This window comes from Rhizoctonia solani, chromosome 5, assembly GCF_016906535.1.
Source record: "Rhizoctonia solani chromosome 5, complete sequence".
In the NCBI taxonomy this organism is placed as follows: Eukaryota; Fungi; Basidiomycota; class Agaricomycetes; order Cantharellales; family Ceratobasidiaceae; genus Rhizoctonia; species Rhizoctonia solani.
This window is the reverse complement of record NC_057374.1, coordinates 776546-790515: the sequence shown is the minus strand read 5'-3', so window position 1 is coordinate 790515 and position 13970 is coordinate 776546. Positions and strand designations below refer to the sequence as shown.

Sequence of the window (13970 nt, the reverse complement as noted above, 5' to 3'; positions counted from 1 at the left end):
TGGTTGAGACATCTTATTTTCACTCAGACTGGTGTACTATCATATTATCAACGACGTAGTACATATGCATGATTAGGACGACTTTTCAAGGACATTCAGACCGTGGTGAATTCAAGTGGAGCGTGAGGGGCCGGGTTGGATGTCAGCCAGGGCGCCCGATCGGCGGGTGAAAGGCACAATCCATACGTCATACATAATTAGATAGGTAAAGGGCTCGCGCAATGACTGACTAGGGTGTATTTGGTGTACCAATCAGCGCCGCTCCTGATGTTTTGTAAGGGAGTTGGAAGGACTACCGCTCGTGTGGCTGATGCTGATGTCCTCTCATTGGAATACATACTCTATGTCCTCCGTCTGGCTGGTTCATAGACTGGTCATCACTATTCTGGTCGTTTTGTCCCAAGACCTCCATTTGTACAAGTTCGAGATACCCATTCAGTCGCACAGCCATCGTTTTCCAAGACTATATGCATGTCCATTTCTACAAAGAAGCGGATATGTGATTTAAATTTGTGGCCGCAGGCGTACCGGGGCTCCCCCTCAAATTGGAATAACCTGTTGTCTTGCCTGTATGTAGTCATCCCATGTTACAGCTCTTCCTCCATCACCAGCACCATGCCATAAGTGATACAAAAATCGGCTAAATTGCGGCCCGCACGAGAACCACGGCCGCGCGTCTGTGAACGACATCAGCTTCCTGTATATGGCTACTCGATGTGTTTCCAGTCGAGCTGCAACACCAGCCTGTCACAGACACATGTCAGCAGGTAGACTGAAGCGCATATACCGGACCTACAGCAATGCAGTGAGGCAGCATGTGTATGCCGATGCGTGAAGTTCCGAGTGTCTCGGCATGGTGGAATATATGGTCGACTGAGGCTTGTACGCGTGAGTCATGGGATGAAGCTCCACCCATACCCTATCAACAATAATATCCTTACCGATTGTATCAAAAAAGCAACATATAATCAAAAGGCGCACCATGTATATATAGATTAGTAGTAAATGCCTCCATATTTCTTTTATTGTGGCCTGTTCGATGTTAGCAGCCTCAGGTGCGGGAGCTGCCGATATAACGTGCGGTGATCCCCACTCCAGGACACGTTGCTCCAAAACTCTCCAGTTTTCTAGAGAGGCGCTAGAACCTGCTCTCGACGAATTTACCTGCGAGAGGATCTGAAAGCACGCAGTCGGAATCCCATGTACGCGCTCGCACTGATCAACGCCACATCCGCCCTCGTACACGTATTCTACCAAGGGGGGCGCCCCGAGTAGAAGACCCATAAGCGAATCGTAAGTGACAAACCGCACCAGTTCGTGCCGGGGTGAATTTAGTGTGCGAGGAAATGATATGGTCAGGCTACCATTGGATCTCTCTATGAGCAAATCGGATTCAGTGGATACGAGCAAGAGAAACTTGGGCAGAGCATCCCGAAGTAAGATGTATGCTGAAGTGCTATCGACTACGGCCAGCTTCAGCATCACCAGCTGGATAATGATGCTATTCACTCTGTTTAATTTTCAATTGGACAGACGGCGTACCTCAAGATGGGCTGTGAGATTATCTCTGACATCGGTGAGCGACGGACCATCCGCAAAGTCGGTAGCGAGACGCTGTTCAAACTGATTAATCCAATTAAAGTATCTTTTGGGACCATGGTATTGGGCCCAGGCATCCTGATTGAGTGCCTGGATAACTGATGAACCCAAATGCATAGCCCGCATGGTCCTATCTCCCCTCATCTGGCTCACCACGTAGTCGCCGATGGCGGGAGAGGGAATCAAAAGCCAGACGCCAAGAGATCGGAAGACGTCTAAGTGATCTAATTGTGGACTAGGGTGCAGGACCAATGAACTCGCCACTCACACTCTCTGGCAAAACGAGCTAAATGAACTTTCCTGGTGATCTGCGTTGTTCCTATCGAGCGGGGAATGGATTGACACACAGTTCGAACCCTCGTGGTTGTATCGTGTCGAGTGGCTCTCCCTCTAGAAGCTATATTGAAGGGTCGTCTCATGCAAATTGATTGACTCTGATCCTGTGGCCACAAACGATCAAATTCTTCTGATAAATCGTTGGCAAGACCGGTGTTGGTGGTCAAATTGGGACTGTTTATTCTATACCGTAATGCAGCTCCTAAAATGGAAGGTCTGCCGACGTAGCAGGCATTCAAAGATGGGTCCAGTGTCTAAGTAAAGTTCATACAAGAGTGTGAGAATAACGGTGCGAGCTATAATCATGATACCGGAAGGTTACCTCGGAGATTTCTTTGTTTGCATTGAAGGAGTTTTGATTTATTCTTGAATGCGGTTTCCCATTCTCGTAGCCCAAACATTCATAGCCCCCCTTAAGGCATCTATCGCAATGTGGCTTGGACTTGTCACACTTTTTGCGTCTGGAGATCCAAGCCTAAACAGTGGCGACCGTGTATCATGTGCGCCGTCATACCTCTTTCGACATGTGCGACAGCTGGCTGGAGATGGCCCGGGTTTCAAAGCAGTATGAGGCATGTGAAGAAGATTAGAGCCGTTTGTCGGGTGGAATTATTTCAGTGTCCATGCTATATATACTTCGGTAAATCATTCCGTCACTCAGAATAAATAACGGCCAACCTGCTATTCATGGAGAGGCGATACATGATCCAGAGTTCTCGAAGCAAGATATGATACTTCTCAAAGCAAGAAATCCAGTCTCAGTCCAGTGTTCGGTAAGAGCTTAGGAGATATTGTACTCTTCAACGCGTGGTAAAATTCGACTCGGTAGTGTGGTGCGATACAACATAGTCATAAGGTACACGAAAGAGGGCTGCGAGCATGACCATACCAAATCAGCCAATTACCCCAGACGGTGGCTGTGTCAAATTTGACCTGATGCCTTCAACGACCACGCCAAACCTCGTCCGCTTCACAGGACATAACTACTTCCGACAACGGATTACGCTATCCATACTAAGTGGAAAAGCCGTACGAATCGATGGTATTCGACCAGACGATCAAAATCCTGGGCTGCGAGGTGAGTTATCTGGAGCAAACAGCGGATTGAGTAAGCGGGATTGACAAGGAGCAGACTTTGAGGCAAGCTTCTTGAGACTTGTTGAAAAGGTTACCAACGGGAGTATCATAGAGATATCGTATACAGGTGAATATTAAACAACCCACTTGTGAATCTAATGCTAACTGGTCCGATAGGTACCTCGGTACTTGTCAAACCAGGGATAATTTGGTGGACCTGTAACACATGAATGCCCACTTCGAGGTCAATAGGTTACTTTCTCGAACCGCTAGTTGCGATCGGACCGTTCTCCAAAAAGCCTCTGAGCTTGACGCTCAAGGGCATAACATCGGATGAGAAGGATTTATCTGTACGTCTTATACTGGACGAATTCCTCCAGGTAATATCACTAACCGTGTCTAGGCGGATATAATACGCACAGTCACTCTTCCGCACCTCACTCTCTTCGGCATCTCGGATGGTGTAGAGCTCAAGGTTTGTTTTATCTTCCATTTTCCTCCTCTCATTCTCACACAGTGCAGATTAAGAAGCGAGGTGCAGCTCCACTTGGTGGGGGAGAAATCGAATTCATTTGCCCAGTAGTCAAGCAACTCAAGACGCTCAACTTTGTTGATCCCGGAAAAATAATCAGAATTCGAGGGATAGCGTGCGTTCACCTTTTCATCCTTCTTTACGCATTGCTGATTGATTTTACGGCTGGGGAGCAGACATGCAGTTCGGGTGAGCTCGGATAAATGCCCACGAATGATCGATTCATGCAGAGAAGTTCTCAACCGGTATATAAATGACATATATCTCGTTGCGGATGTGTACAGAAAGGACGATAGTGGAAGTAAGTACCACCTTGCTACTTTATTCATTACTAATTTGTCCAATGGTTAGATCGCCAGGCTTTGGAATGTCCTTGCTCGCAACGTCCACAACTGGCGCACTCCACTGCTCTGAGGTTATAGGCGGGGCTGGGGCATTACCGAATGATATCGGACACGCGGCATCCAGATCACTTCTTTCTGAAATCCGACGAGGAGGATGTGTAGATCGGCACCACCAGTGGTTGGTCTTGTTGCTGATGGTTCTCGGGAGCGAGGATGTAGGGAGGTGTCGAATGGGAGAGCTGACTGTAAAATCGTGCGTCTCTTCTTTTTTCTTTCTGCTCCCAAAGGCACACAGGACTGATAAAAGTAAAGGGTGCAGTTCTTGCGAGACGTCAAACAATTTTTCGGGACGTCGTTTAAAATGTCCCAGCTCCTGACTCAGATTCTGAGCTCATGCTCTCATGCTTCGGGACAGGCTATATCAATTCGAACAAGGCTATTTCGTAAATTCCGTGTTTTATTCGTCTAATCGCTCTCGTATGTATTTCGAGCACATTTGAGTCACTTCAGTTATTACTACCGAGTGGACACTTGGCCTGCGGGCAGCAATATGAGACGGGCCAAACAGGTCGCCCAAGTCTGATTCGTACAAACGTACATTTGAACTTTCACGTTTTTACAAAATTCACTGATCCTTTCATTTATATCAAGGTCATCAGTACTCCAATACTCTAATGGTAGATGTATGACTATGCCTTCTCTACTCTCCGACCCATCCCCTCAAACTCGCCACTTTTCCAAACACACCATCTACCTCTTTACCCTCTTTAACCCTCGCAATGCCTTCTTCGTCAGGCAATTCAACTACAGCCCTCCATTGCTCCAACACTTCAGGCTCCACGCCCAACGTCTGACCACGTTCGACAAGTACTCCAGATCCGACCCGAGTTGTCTCGCTCCCAGGGGAGTCAAGGCAGTAATCTCCGGTAAAATCTGGTCTGTGAGGTGCGCGCATAGGCTAAGTGTGAGAGAGACAACCACGTGCTCGTAACGATTTCCGCATTGTGCTCTTCCGCATTCTGGCTCTCTTCTTGAATTCCCGTGGTCTGGTTCTGTTCTGCACCACCACCAATACGGTCACCAACATCACGACCACCACCACTACCAACAAACGGGAGAGTAGATAGCGAAAACGCAAGTGCATTGTCGTCCGCATACACTTCGAACAGACGGGGAAGGTTGAGTAGACCTTCTGCGACGCTCTGGATCGTCGATGTAGCTGAAGTGCTGAATTTCGGCAATTTGAGTGTCCCAGGTTGGGTATGGTCTACCTCTGTCCACTCGCCCAGCAGCGCGTATCCCGAGAGACGAATCCTAAGCGGGGAAAGAATCGTGTCCCGGACCAAGGTTTGACACGCCTGCGTAAACTCCAACTGGGCTTTTCGTGCTCGGATCAGCAGCGGGGTGTTCAATTCCCCGCGTCCCATTGAATAAGGATATTTTGGTTCTCGGTAGTGTTGAGCGGCGAGTGCGCCAGGAGGTGTTGTTGGGCTCTGGGAATGCCGAGTGATGTTAGCCTGTATGCCTGGACGACCCGCGTCTTGATTCGTGATTCGAGCGTGTCGAGCCTGTCCCGTGCGGCGCGACAGCCTTCGAGTAGCCTGAGCGCGAGTTGGAAAGCGGACCAGTCTTCGGCGGTATAGTCAGGTCTTCGTCCGGAACCGATGCAGTAGTAGTGGTAGCAGTGTTAGCGGCATTCGCCATCGAGTTCGCACTTGAAGTTGAGCTGGATGAGGGAATACAGCTGGTCCGACACCCCTCCACGACGTCTTTGCAAAATTCATCGACGGCTCCTAGTAGATCTTTTATCCCGTACGTATGGGTAAATGCCAAACACCTAGGGATCGCGTCTTCGGCCAGTCCAAACGCGTCGGTCGTCATGTCGTGGAATCGCTTTGCGCCATCCGTCGTCTGTCTCTTTTGAGATTTTTCAAGAAGAACGTGGTGCAGGTACTTGAGTTCGAGTTGCCCATAGTCGGACTGGTGCTCGAGGAAGGGCTCGAGAAGGGACACCTCCCATGCGGGTATAGACTCTGTTTCGAGCGATTCGCCGGTGCCCGATCTGGAAAGTTTGGGAGCACTATCGCGCTGAGAGATGGAAAACCGTTTGGATGTGCGTCGCGAATGAGAGGGTTTGCGGAGAAGGGAATTGGATTTAGTTGCGGCGGGAGTTGTTCCGCCGACTGTGCTCAACCCGGGGGAGAATAGGAGCATGGCTTCGAGAGTCTTGCTTGCTGAAGAAACGAACTCTTGGACTGTGCCCAGAGCGGAGATCAACGCCACCAATCCGTCGGGCTCGCGCTGCGTTTCAAGGCGTTGGGAGATGGAAGGGGAGAGCGCCTCTACAGTTGTCAGAATGAACTCTCCAAGACAGTCTTGTGCGTCTGGGTACACCTTGAGCATGTTTTGTCGCTCCGCATGAACGAGGGCGAGAAACTCTGAGAAGAACTTGGAGAAAAAGTCTGAGAAGGATAATTCCGTTGCCGTGTCTTCGCCATGACTTGACCAGAGCTTGATCAGAGACGCGCGTCGGATTCCGTTATAGTAGTACTTGAACTCGGATTCTCGCTGGATACGACCAAAGATGAGGTAGTACCGCTTACACGTCTCAAAGTCCATCCTGTTGACGGCATTCACAACCGCAGTGCTCAACCCTGCCTCAAGCTGGTTCTGTAAGCTGACCATGAGAGCCTTGGCATTTTCGTATTCCGATGTACCCTCAAAGACCTGAAGCGACGTGGTTGATGCGGCCAACCGGTCTGCAGCAGCGTCGAATTCAGAACTGGCGAGTAATCGCGCGATCTGATTCAAGTGTGGACCACGCTTCGGCCTTTTTGAGCAACTCGTACGCGGCTGTCATGTTTGAGTGTGTTTGGGATAGAGTGTGGAGTCGATCGAGGGCAGAGGTTGTTTCGTTGTTTGACTGCGGTAAGAGGGTATTGGTCGCAGAGTTGGACTGGAGGGTGTGTAATGCTGATTGAAGAGAGAGAGCAGCTTCTCTCATGACCTACATACAAGCCAAAAGCAATCATTCCCAGATATAACTCAGGGTATCGCCTCTCACCTGAACATCGAAATTTAGTCGAGGCATTGTGCGAGTAACATCTGCAATAGTCGTGTCCAGTCGACTAGCCGTCTCTTGTGCAATAACATCGAATCTAGCATCAGGCTGACAATAGTCTTGTCCAGATTTCCGAGATCGGATGTACTGGAAGAGGGCTGCTCAGGAAGTAACGGGTCGAGGAGCTCGTTTACCCAGTCCACTACGTTGTCACCATGTCGAGACAGGGCACTGTCTAGATTTAGAGAGTCAACGCTGAGTTCAGTTTCTGATGTCATTTCAGCAATCAATATATTCTGCGAGTTTTATTGGGCACAACCCAATCCCCAGAAATAATAGCCAAGATTGTCAGTCTTATATGTGGTCAGGGTACGCCTCTCATCTCGATTAAGCGCTGGGCGATTACTATCCGAACCAAATCTGAAATTCCGGATTGTCCTGACGTCAGTCCTCGTTCAACTCTTCATCATATATGATAAATCGCACAGGTAAACAACCCTTGGCAGGAGGTGGCACACGACCCATCTCTCCTGGATATGTGGGCTAGGGCATGCACTCGTCTACTAGCTAGTAATTCTACTCGATTATACTCTCGACCAATAGCTTCCGCCCTTGCGTGCCAGTCGCTGTTTCTGTTCAGTCTCGTTATTTTTGTGTTTCTTATCGGCTCTTGCAGCAGGAAAAGACTGTTAAGCAGGAAGCTGCCCAAGAGAATTTATATGCTGGTCACTCAAGATTTATTGCTGAGGCAGAGAGGAACGAGAAATGGCAGGAAGGGGTAGGAAATGCTCGCAAGGGCGGGGACGAGGGCACGGGTGAGGAAGTGGAGGATATTCCAGACGGGAAAGGTAAGTTCAATACATAATAGAAAAAATCATTCGTGGGCTGACATGCTTGTTCATTAGGACGTCTTTCACCAACATCTTCCCATCTCTTCAAGCTCATCATTCCAGTACCAACAGGAACAGCCAAAAAGCCTCCGCTTAGTATGTGCTTTACTCCGTGCTTATACAAATATATAATGACCTTGCATCTCTCTCAGCTGTATTTTTGCTTCATCCCTCTCAGCCATTATCTCACGTGTCCCGCTTAATTCTCACTTCCCTTCCACCCGACACACCTTCCGCGACAAGTATAACCTTCCAGTCAATCCCGCACAAACCAACAACTCGAGAAACGCAATGGTCAGATTCTACGGACATCGGCGACTTTGTAAAGGAAGCAGCCCAGAATCGAGAGTTCGCAATCACAATTGCCCCCAATAAAACTAAACCGGAAGACCAAGTCAAGATTCATGTCTTGGTGCCCTCCTTCCGCAGCCGTACTCGGTTCTTGCGACAGAGACTGGAGCATGTGTCTAACGAGTTGTCCAAAATGGAAGAGGTCAAACGGGAATGCGATCATATTGCTCATCGAAGTGCACGGAGGCTGGCGTTGGGTGGCTTTGCGATGTTATTGGTGTACTTTGGTGGAGTTGCCAGGCTAACGTTTTGGGATCTTGGGTGGTAAGCCACTGTTTTACAAGTATGTTCATTACTGACGATGTACCCATGGTAGGGACATTATGGAACCAGTGACATATCTTTCCGGCCTAACATGGATTATTTGTGGATATTTATGGTTCCTGTATCAAGGTGCGTTATCCCGACCGCGCATATAATCATATATAGAATTCACCTAACAATACCAGGTCGAGAGGTATCGTATTCCTCTTTGCTCAAGCAGTCCGTATCAACCCGACGTGCAAGACTATACGAGTCCAAGGGGCTCGACTTGGATTTGTATGGGATCCTGCTATTATTTCCTGTCCGTAATTAAAATTGGTATTTCAGGTGGGCAGATCTCGTTACGGAAGAAAAGCAGCTTAAGCGAGAGATCCATAAGATAGCCGGTAAGCTATACTCTTAATAGACCTTTACTCCTCTATTAACACTTCCGCTAGACGATTACAACATCAAGTGGGACGGTAGTCCTGAAGGTAACTTTGAAGTGCGATCCTCGCGGGAGCAAGAAAATCACACCAACGGATTGGCTTCAAACAATGCATCGCACGTGAATAACCAAGAATCCCAAGAACTCACTCCGGTTGAACGAGCGAAAAGGCTAAAAGCGCTGGATGAAAAAGCGGAGATTGAGCGGGACGACGACGGGGAAACCTCGAAAGAGAAGAAGTAAAGTGTGGGAGTGCCTGAGAAGCACTTTGTGTAAGGTAGCTGAGAGTGGTTTGATGTGTATGCGTGCGTGTGAAATATAATAGAACTAATATGTGCCTCTGAGATATTAGAGAGTTTGCGCAGCCGTTCTAAACGCTAAATCCTATCACACTATGGCGGTGACGCCCAATCCAAACTCCGAGTTTTCTTTCAGCGAGGCGTTGTGAGAACTGTGAAGAGCAGTTGGAGTTGCGTGGCTGAAGCTGAAGATAAAAATTGACGGTTCCAGCGTGGCCAAATTTTGGCTTTAGAACGGCTGCACAAGCTCTCTATTATACCAGCTGCTCATTTCATTTGTGACTGTATAAGTGAGTATATGCGCATCCATTGCTCTCAGGGACACACATTGTTTTGAAGTGTGAAGTACACAGGGTTGGGTTGAAGCAAAAGCCTAAATTTGTTAAAGAAGACGACGGTTTATAAAACTGTGAAGCTAGAGTAGCGCAGAAACAAAGGACAGGGCCGTAATTAATACACGAGATAATGCAGAGAATACATGTTACTAAAATAAATCAGATAAATTGGTGAATCCAATATTGTTAGGTTAACACTTGTGTGCGCTCTAGTTCCTTGCTTTTCTGGTCCCCATGGTCGTGATCTCTGCTTCGGTGATATCGCATGCTTGGATTGTGGACCCAACTATACCATCGTAACTGGGCACATATGCATCCCCGTAAAGTGAATCACTATTTGCAGCATCATGAACTGGAACAACCACAGGTGCCGCTGAATCAGAACAGTCGGTATCCGCATTATTGGCAGAGGTGGCGGTGGTCGCAGTAGACCCGGAATTTCCTGGTCAGACTTCTAGAATCTGGGCTGGGTTTTCACTAATCGCAGCTATGCTATTGGAAGTTTCCGGTGCTTCACAGTCAGGCCGGTCTGACTCGTGATTTTCAGCCATGCTATCGCGCGCGGCTCGCCTGGTCCCTCGATTAGAATCAAAGCAGGAATAAAATGGATGACGACATACTCCACGAGTACAACCTCGCCATTCTGTACTTCCTCTCATAGGCGGGGAGACTCTTTGTGGAACCTTGGCTTTGCCCCCGGTTTACTGGTGGACGGAGGGCTGAAGAACCATTGGCTCCAGCGTCGGGCCCCCAGGTCTCGACCCGAGAGTTATCAGTTCGTTCCACAATGCCCGTGTAGTTGAGCGTAGCTCTCTGGGACGCCATGGGCGCTCTTTCAGGTAGCTGTGCATTGATCAGTCCTTTATGTTGTTTGCTACGTCTCAGGCATATCAAGAGCTAAAAGTAGACAATAAGCAGATGCGACCTGAGCAAAAGTTATATATTTCAATGTGTTGTGTGTATCTTTACCTACCGGTACGGCCATATTATGATCGTCGTCTCAGCTCCGCTCGTACCCGAGGAGCTATAATTGCTATAAGCTCGAGATGTAAGATGGAATTAGTTGGGAGTGCGGTGGCTCGAGATGGGTAAAAGAGGCGGGTTGAACATATCAGTATCAACAACTTCAGTAGCATTGTTAGGATGGCCAGAAATATGCGTGTATTTCGATACCAATCAGAATTAGTAGAATGTTGGAAATGACAAAGGTTCGCAATTGAAGTATCAATGATTCAGACCTTGCAATTGGAGTAGAAAAATGCCACCTCGGGTCTCCGGTTCACCTTATATAGGGCCAAGGTAAGTACATGAGTCATTGAGGATATACCTGGGCTCTGCATCGCACTGCAGATGAACGAGCCAAGAATATGGGAAAGGCGATAGTCCGGTAAGGTTACAGCGTTCCTCCTGTATACAGTGGGGTCAGACTATAGGCCAGCTATCCATACTAAGCATTTATCTCACCCAAGCTCCATTTGTTAGAATGTACGAAGAAGCGTGCGATGACGATCAAAGGGCTCGTTCTGCAAACTGCACCGGAGCTCGTGAGCCCAAAAGCCCAAGATGCTAAGCCAAGTGCTCATCTAACTGAAGATTTCACTCGGCCTTGCTAGCGTGATACTGAAGCGAGATTATACCGATTAATCACCCTTAGAGGCTATATCATGCAAGTGTAGCCTCTACCAAAGCCGGCAGGGTTCGCGAGCGCTCGGGAGCACCCATGGCTCTTCTTAAGCTCGCCAAACTCCGTATGCCTTAGTCAGCTGGCGTTTATGCCATTTGAGGATTGGAATTACACTTATTTATCCGAGTAAACTGCATGATGACTAAACTTTTTGCGTAAGAAGATCTGTGTCAACAGCCAGAGAAATGGCCATGTTCAACCGCATACATGCATATTTTCTTTCGGAGTAATTTACTAACATCTCAACTGGATTCATACATCAGGATAAAGGCACTATGGCTACCGATTCTCTCGAGTGGTGGTACAATTGCAGTCGAATTGGCTGCAGGAGCAGGGGATGAAGTGCACGCTTCATCATAAACAGGTGAGTCTCGATAAGCGGGGGAAGCGTCATTGGCTGTGTTTCTGCTTAAACTGGGCGTTGGTACTCGTGCATCGACAGATTCGGGCTCCTCGGCACTGACAAAAGACGCATTCGAACCTTCAACAGACTCTAGATGGCCGTTTGACCCTGCAATTTTCAATGTAGCTTGTTTGGTTGTTGGATGTAGAACCGGCCCGTGTTACCTCGGGAGTTCCACCTGGGCTCGTGTCTGTATACTCGACATAATTGTTGGTCAGGGGCGTGCTCTCGGTATCATCATCGCTCGCGCTGCGGCGGTGTCCGTAGATTTCAGACATAGCGGGGCGTTCTGTGCGCTAATAATTTTCTTTAGTACAAGCCTTCACGCAAGCTCAGATATACGTACCCTACGAGCACCATTTCGCCGTCTGGGAGTCGCTCTCTGTAGGATGGAAGACTTCTAGAGGAGTTTTGGCTCGGCCAACGATTTACACCTAAGCGGCGTGTCGCAGAAACAAGTGGAGTACCACTGGACTCCCCTCCAACTTCTCGAGTCTCAGTTTGCGGGACTTCGGTCTGTCCGCTTACAGGAGAGTAGCTGGCTGTAGTTCGCGGCCTGTAGCCAGGAGAGCTTTGGGAGTTTTCAGTGTTTGCTTGTAACTGCTCTGTAGATCCCCATTTCTTTCGTTGTCGTTTAAGATAGCCTCTGATCATCGCGAATGAGAAAATAGCAAGCACTAGCGCTATTACCTAGATAGTCGATTTAATAAGCTTCTAACACGATCCCTGTATGTGTGTGCTCTTACTGCTATGATAACTACTATAGGACGCCCATTGGGACCGCCTTTTGAAGATCCGCGTGGTTGAATCCAAACTGGGGTTGTAGAATTGGTCGGAAGGGCGGTAGCCTGGTGTGCATAAAAGGCTTGGAGAGCGACAAATGGCAACGTGACCGTTGTGAATGACATTTTCAAGTGAGTTTAAGTTTGGATCGGTGAAAACTTGGGAGAAGGTTGCAGAATCGAAAGTTAAAAGACTTTAGGTGCATGCAGTTAAGGTCCAGCAAATCCTTTTGAGCAGCATTGTACACTACCAACGGACGACTTAAGTATCGTTGGGCCTCGCTTGGAAACTCCACAGAAGTATTCGCTGCAGCACTGCCCTGGTCAATATTCGATGTTGCCTACCGAGATGAGGCAAGACAGCGAAGGCATGTCGTCCAAAAGATGTTCAACCTATCTTCTTGCGCCCAGTCCGGTTTCTCCCGTCCCAAGACTTATGACATTGCGCATTCCAAGTATGCCGCACCTTCGATTGGCATGGATGGACTGTCATCACTTCTGTAGAAAGCTTGGCAAAATCGAACAGGCTGAGTGAGTGTACTAGGGGGTCAAAACCCCGACAAACACTTTTACCAACCAACCCTTATTCGACTGGGGCAATACATACAAGTAATAGATTGCAGCATAAGGACGATCGCCTCTCAACATGCGAATTAAGTGGCCTATTATGGTGTTACTAAATATGTGGGCTATCTGGCACTCGAGCACCGCCTTGCACGAAGCCTCTCACGCGGCAATTTCTACCATGTGTCCAAGCACCGCCAACTACCACAGCCTCGAGCTTGATTTGATCGTTCACATACCATGGTGATTTAATTGACTTCTTGAATGCACTTCTATCTCTTCGACTCTGTAATATTATCATCGGGCCGGGTCGCTAGCAATTGCCTTTGACCGTAAGCAAGGGTCCATATGATGATCGAAAGGACCCTGCTGCCGATCAATTATCTCTAGCATTGCAAAATGAACTCTCTTGAATAGCGAGTTGATGGTAAGTGTTTGCGCTAAAGCTTGTTTTGCCTCACACTCGATCTGGGTCCAAGCAACTCAGCAGCCTTTAATAAATTGCGTTATGTGGTTTCCAGCCGAGAGAGTTAGCTGAAGGGAAAATTCACGTCAGAACCAAAGGGGTCGTACAACCCTACACGTCATGAGTTAAACTTTTGGTCACCATTTAAAAAGGAGGTAGTTTGGGTGTTATCATACCACAAGACTGTTTAGTTGCTCGTATAGCTACTTTAAGTATTGGTCAGATGGACCTATTTTAAAGAGTAGTGTATGGGTAAGCTCCGACTTATAACCATTGATGGTCCAGTGGGCACATCTGGATCTCCGTCCGGTGAATACCACAAATATAAAGCCTGCAAAGCCCCTGAGCGCGTCGTAGTTTGGGGGCTTTCTCAGGATTGTCTAATAAGTGTGCATCAATATTAAAGGTGGCTTGAGACTGTTCCTAATCATCCGATTCACGCAAGTCACAAGCAGGTTACCCGAAGTCAGACAACACTGCGTGGAAGTTACGTCGTGGGAGAAATTATGCAGCTCTATGTAGTCAATAAGCTGATCAACTTCATTGTGAAACCCTG

General features: G+C 48.1%; 6 protein-coding genes across 6 annotated transcripts; 2 read left to right on the top strand and 4 right to left on the bottom strand.

Annotated features, from left to right (window-relative positions):
- Positions 1–587: 587 nt before the first annotated feature.
- Positions 588–1725, bottom strand: RhiXN_09046 (Fungal specific transcription factor domain; the record flags this gene model as incomplete). Its single annotated transcript, XM_043328862.1, has 5 exons — positions 588–677; positions 712–744; positions 797–919; positions 982–1488; positions 1543–1725. The coding sequence occupies 5 exons, from the start codon at positions 1723–1725 to the stop codon at positions 588–590; spliced, it is 936 nt and encodes a 311-aa protein (XP_043180308.1).
- Positions 1726–2814: 1089 nt separating this feature from the next.
- RhiXN_09045 (RNA 3'-terminal phosphate cyclase-like protein) lies at positions 2815–4107 on the top strand (the record flags this gene model as incomplete). Its single annotated transcript, XM_043328861.1, has 9 exons — positions 2815–3043; positions 3103–3139; positions 3190–3197; positions 3265–3362; positions 3416–3487; positions 3535–3659; positions 3721–3845; positions 3904–4066; positions 4101–4107. The coding sequence occupies 9 exons, from the start codon at positions 2815–2817 to the stop codon at positions 4105–4107; spliced, it is 864 nt and encodes a 287-aa protein (XP_043180307.1).
- A 481-nt stretch (positions 4108–4588) lies between these two features.
- RhiXN_09044 (Golgi complex component 7 (COG7)) lies at positions 4589–6979 on the bottom strand (the record flags this gene model as incomplete). Its single annotated transcript, XM_043328860.1, has 5 exons — positions 4589–4826; positions 4870–5381; positions 5476–6670; positions 6711–6895; positions 6953–6979. The coding sequence occupies 5 exons, from the start codon at positions 6977–6979 to the stop codon at positions 4589–4591; spliced, it is 2157 nt and encodes a 718-aa protein (XP_043180306.1).
- Positions 6980–7307: 328 nt separating this feature from the next.
- Positions 7308–9124, top strand: RhiXN_09043 (uncharacterized protein; the record flags this gene model as incomplete). The annotated part of the gene is made up of 8 exons (XM_043328859.1): positions 7308–7318; positions 7553–7797; positions 7855–7935; positions 7992–8454; positions 8507–8583; positions 8640–8730; positions 8782–8840; positions 8892–9124. The coding sequence occupies 8 exons, from the start codon at positions 7308–7310 to the stop codon at positions 9122–9124; spliced, it is 1260 nt and encodes a 419-aa protein (XP_043180305.1).
- A 600-nt stretch (positions 9125–9724) lies between these two features.
- Positions 9725–10340, bottom strand: RhiXN_09042 (uncharacterized protein; the record flags this gene model as incomplete). The annotated part of the gene is made up of 3 exons (XM_043328858.1): positions 9725–9957; positions 9994–10092; positions 10136–10340. The coding sequence occupies 3 exons, from the start codon at positions 10338–10340 to the stop codon at positions 9725–9727; spliced, it is 537 nt and encodes a 178-aa protein (XP_043180304.1).
- Positions 10341–11441: 1101 nt separating this feature from the next.
- Positions 11442–12510, bottom strand: RhiXN_09041 (uncharacterized protein; the record flags this gene model as incomplete). The annotated part of the gene is made up of 5 exons (XM_043328857.1): positions 11442–11710; positions 11754–11898; positions 11949–12002; positions 12035–12292; positions 12349–12510. 5 exons carry the CDS (start codon positions 12508–12510, stop codon positions 11442–11444), a joined length of 888 nt encoding a protein of 295 aa, XP_043180303.1.
- Positions 12511–13970: the final 1460 nt, after the last annotated feature.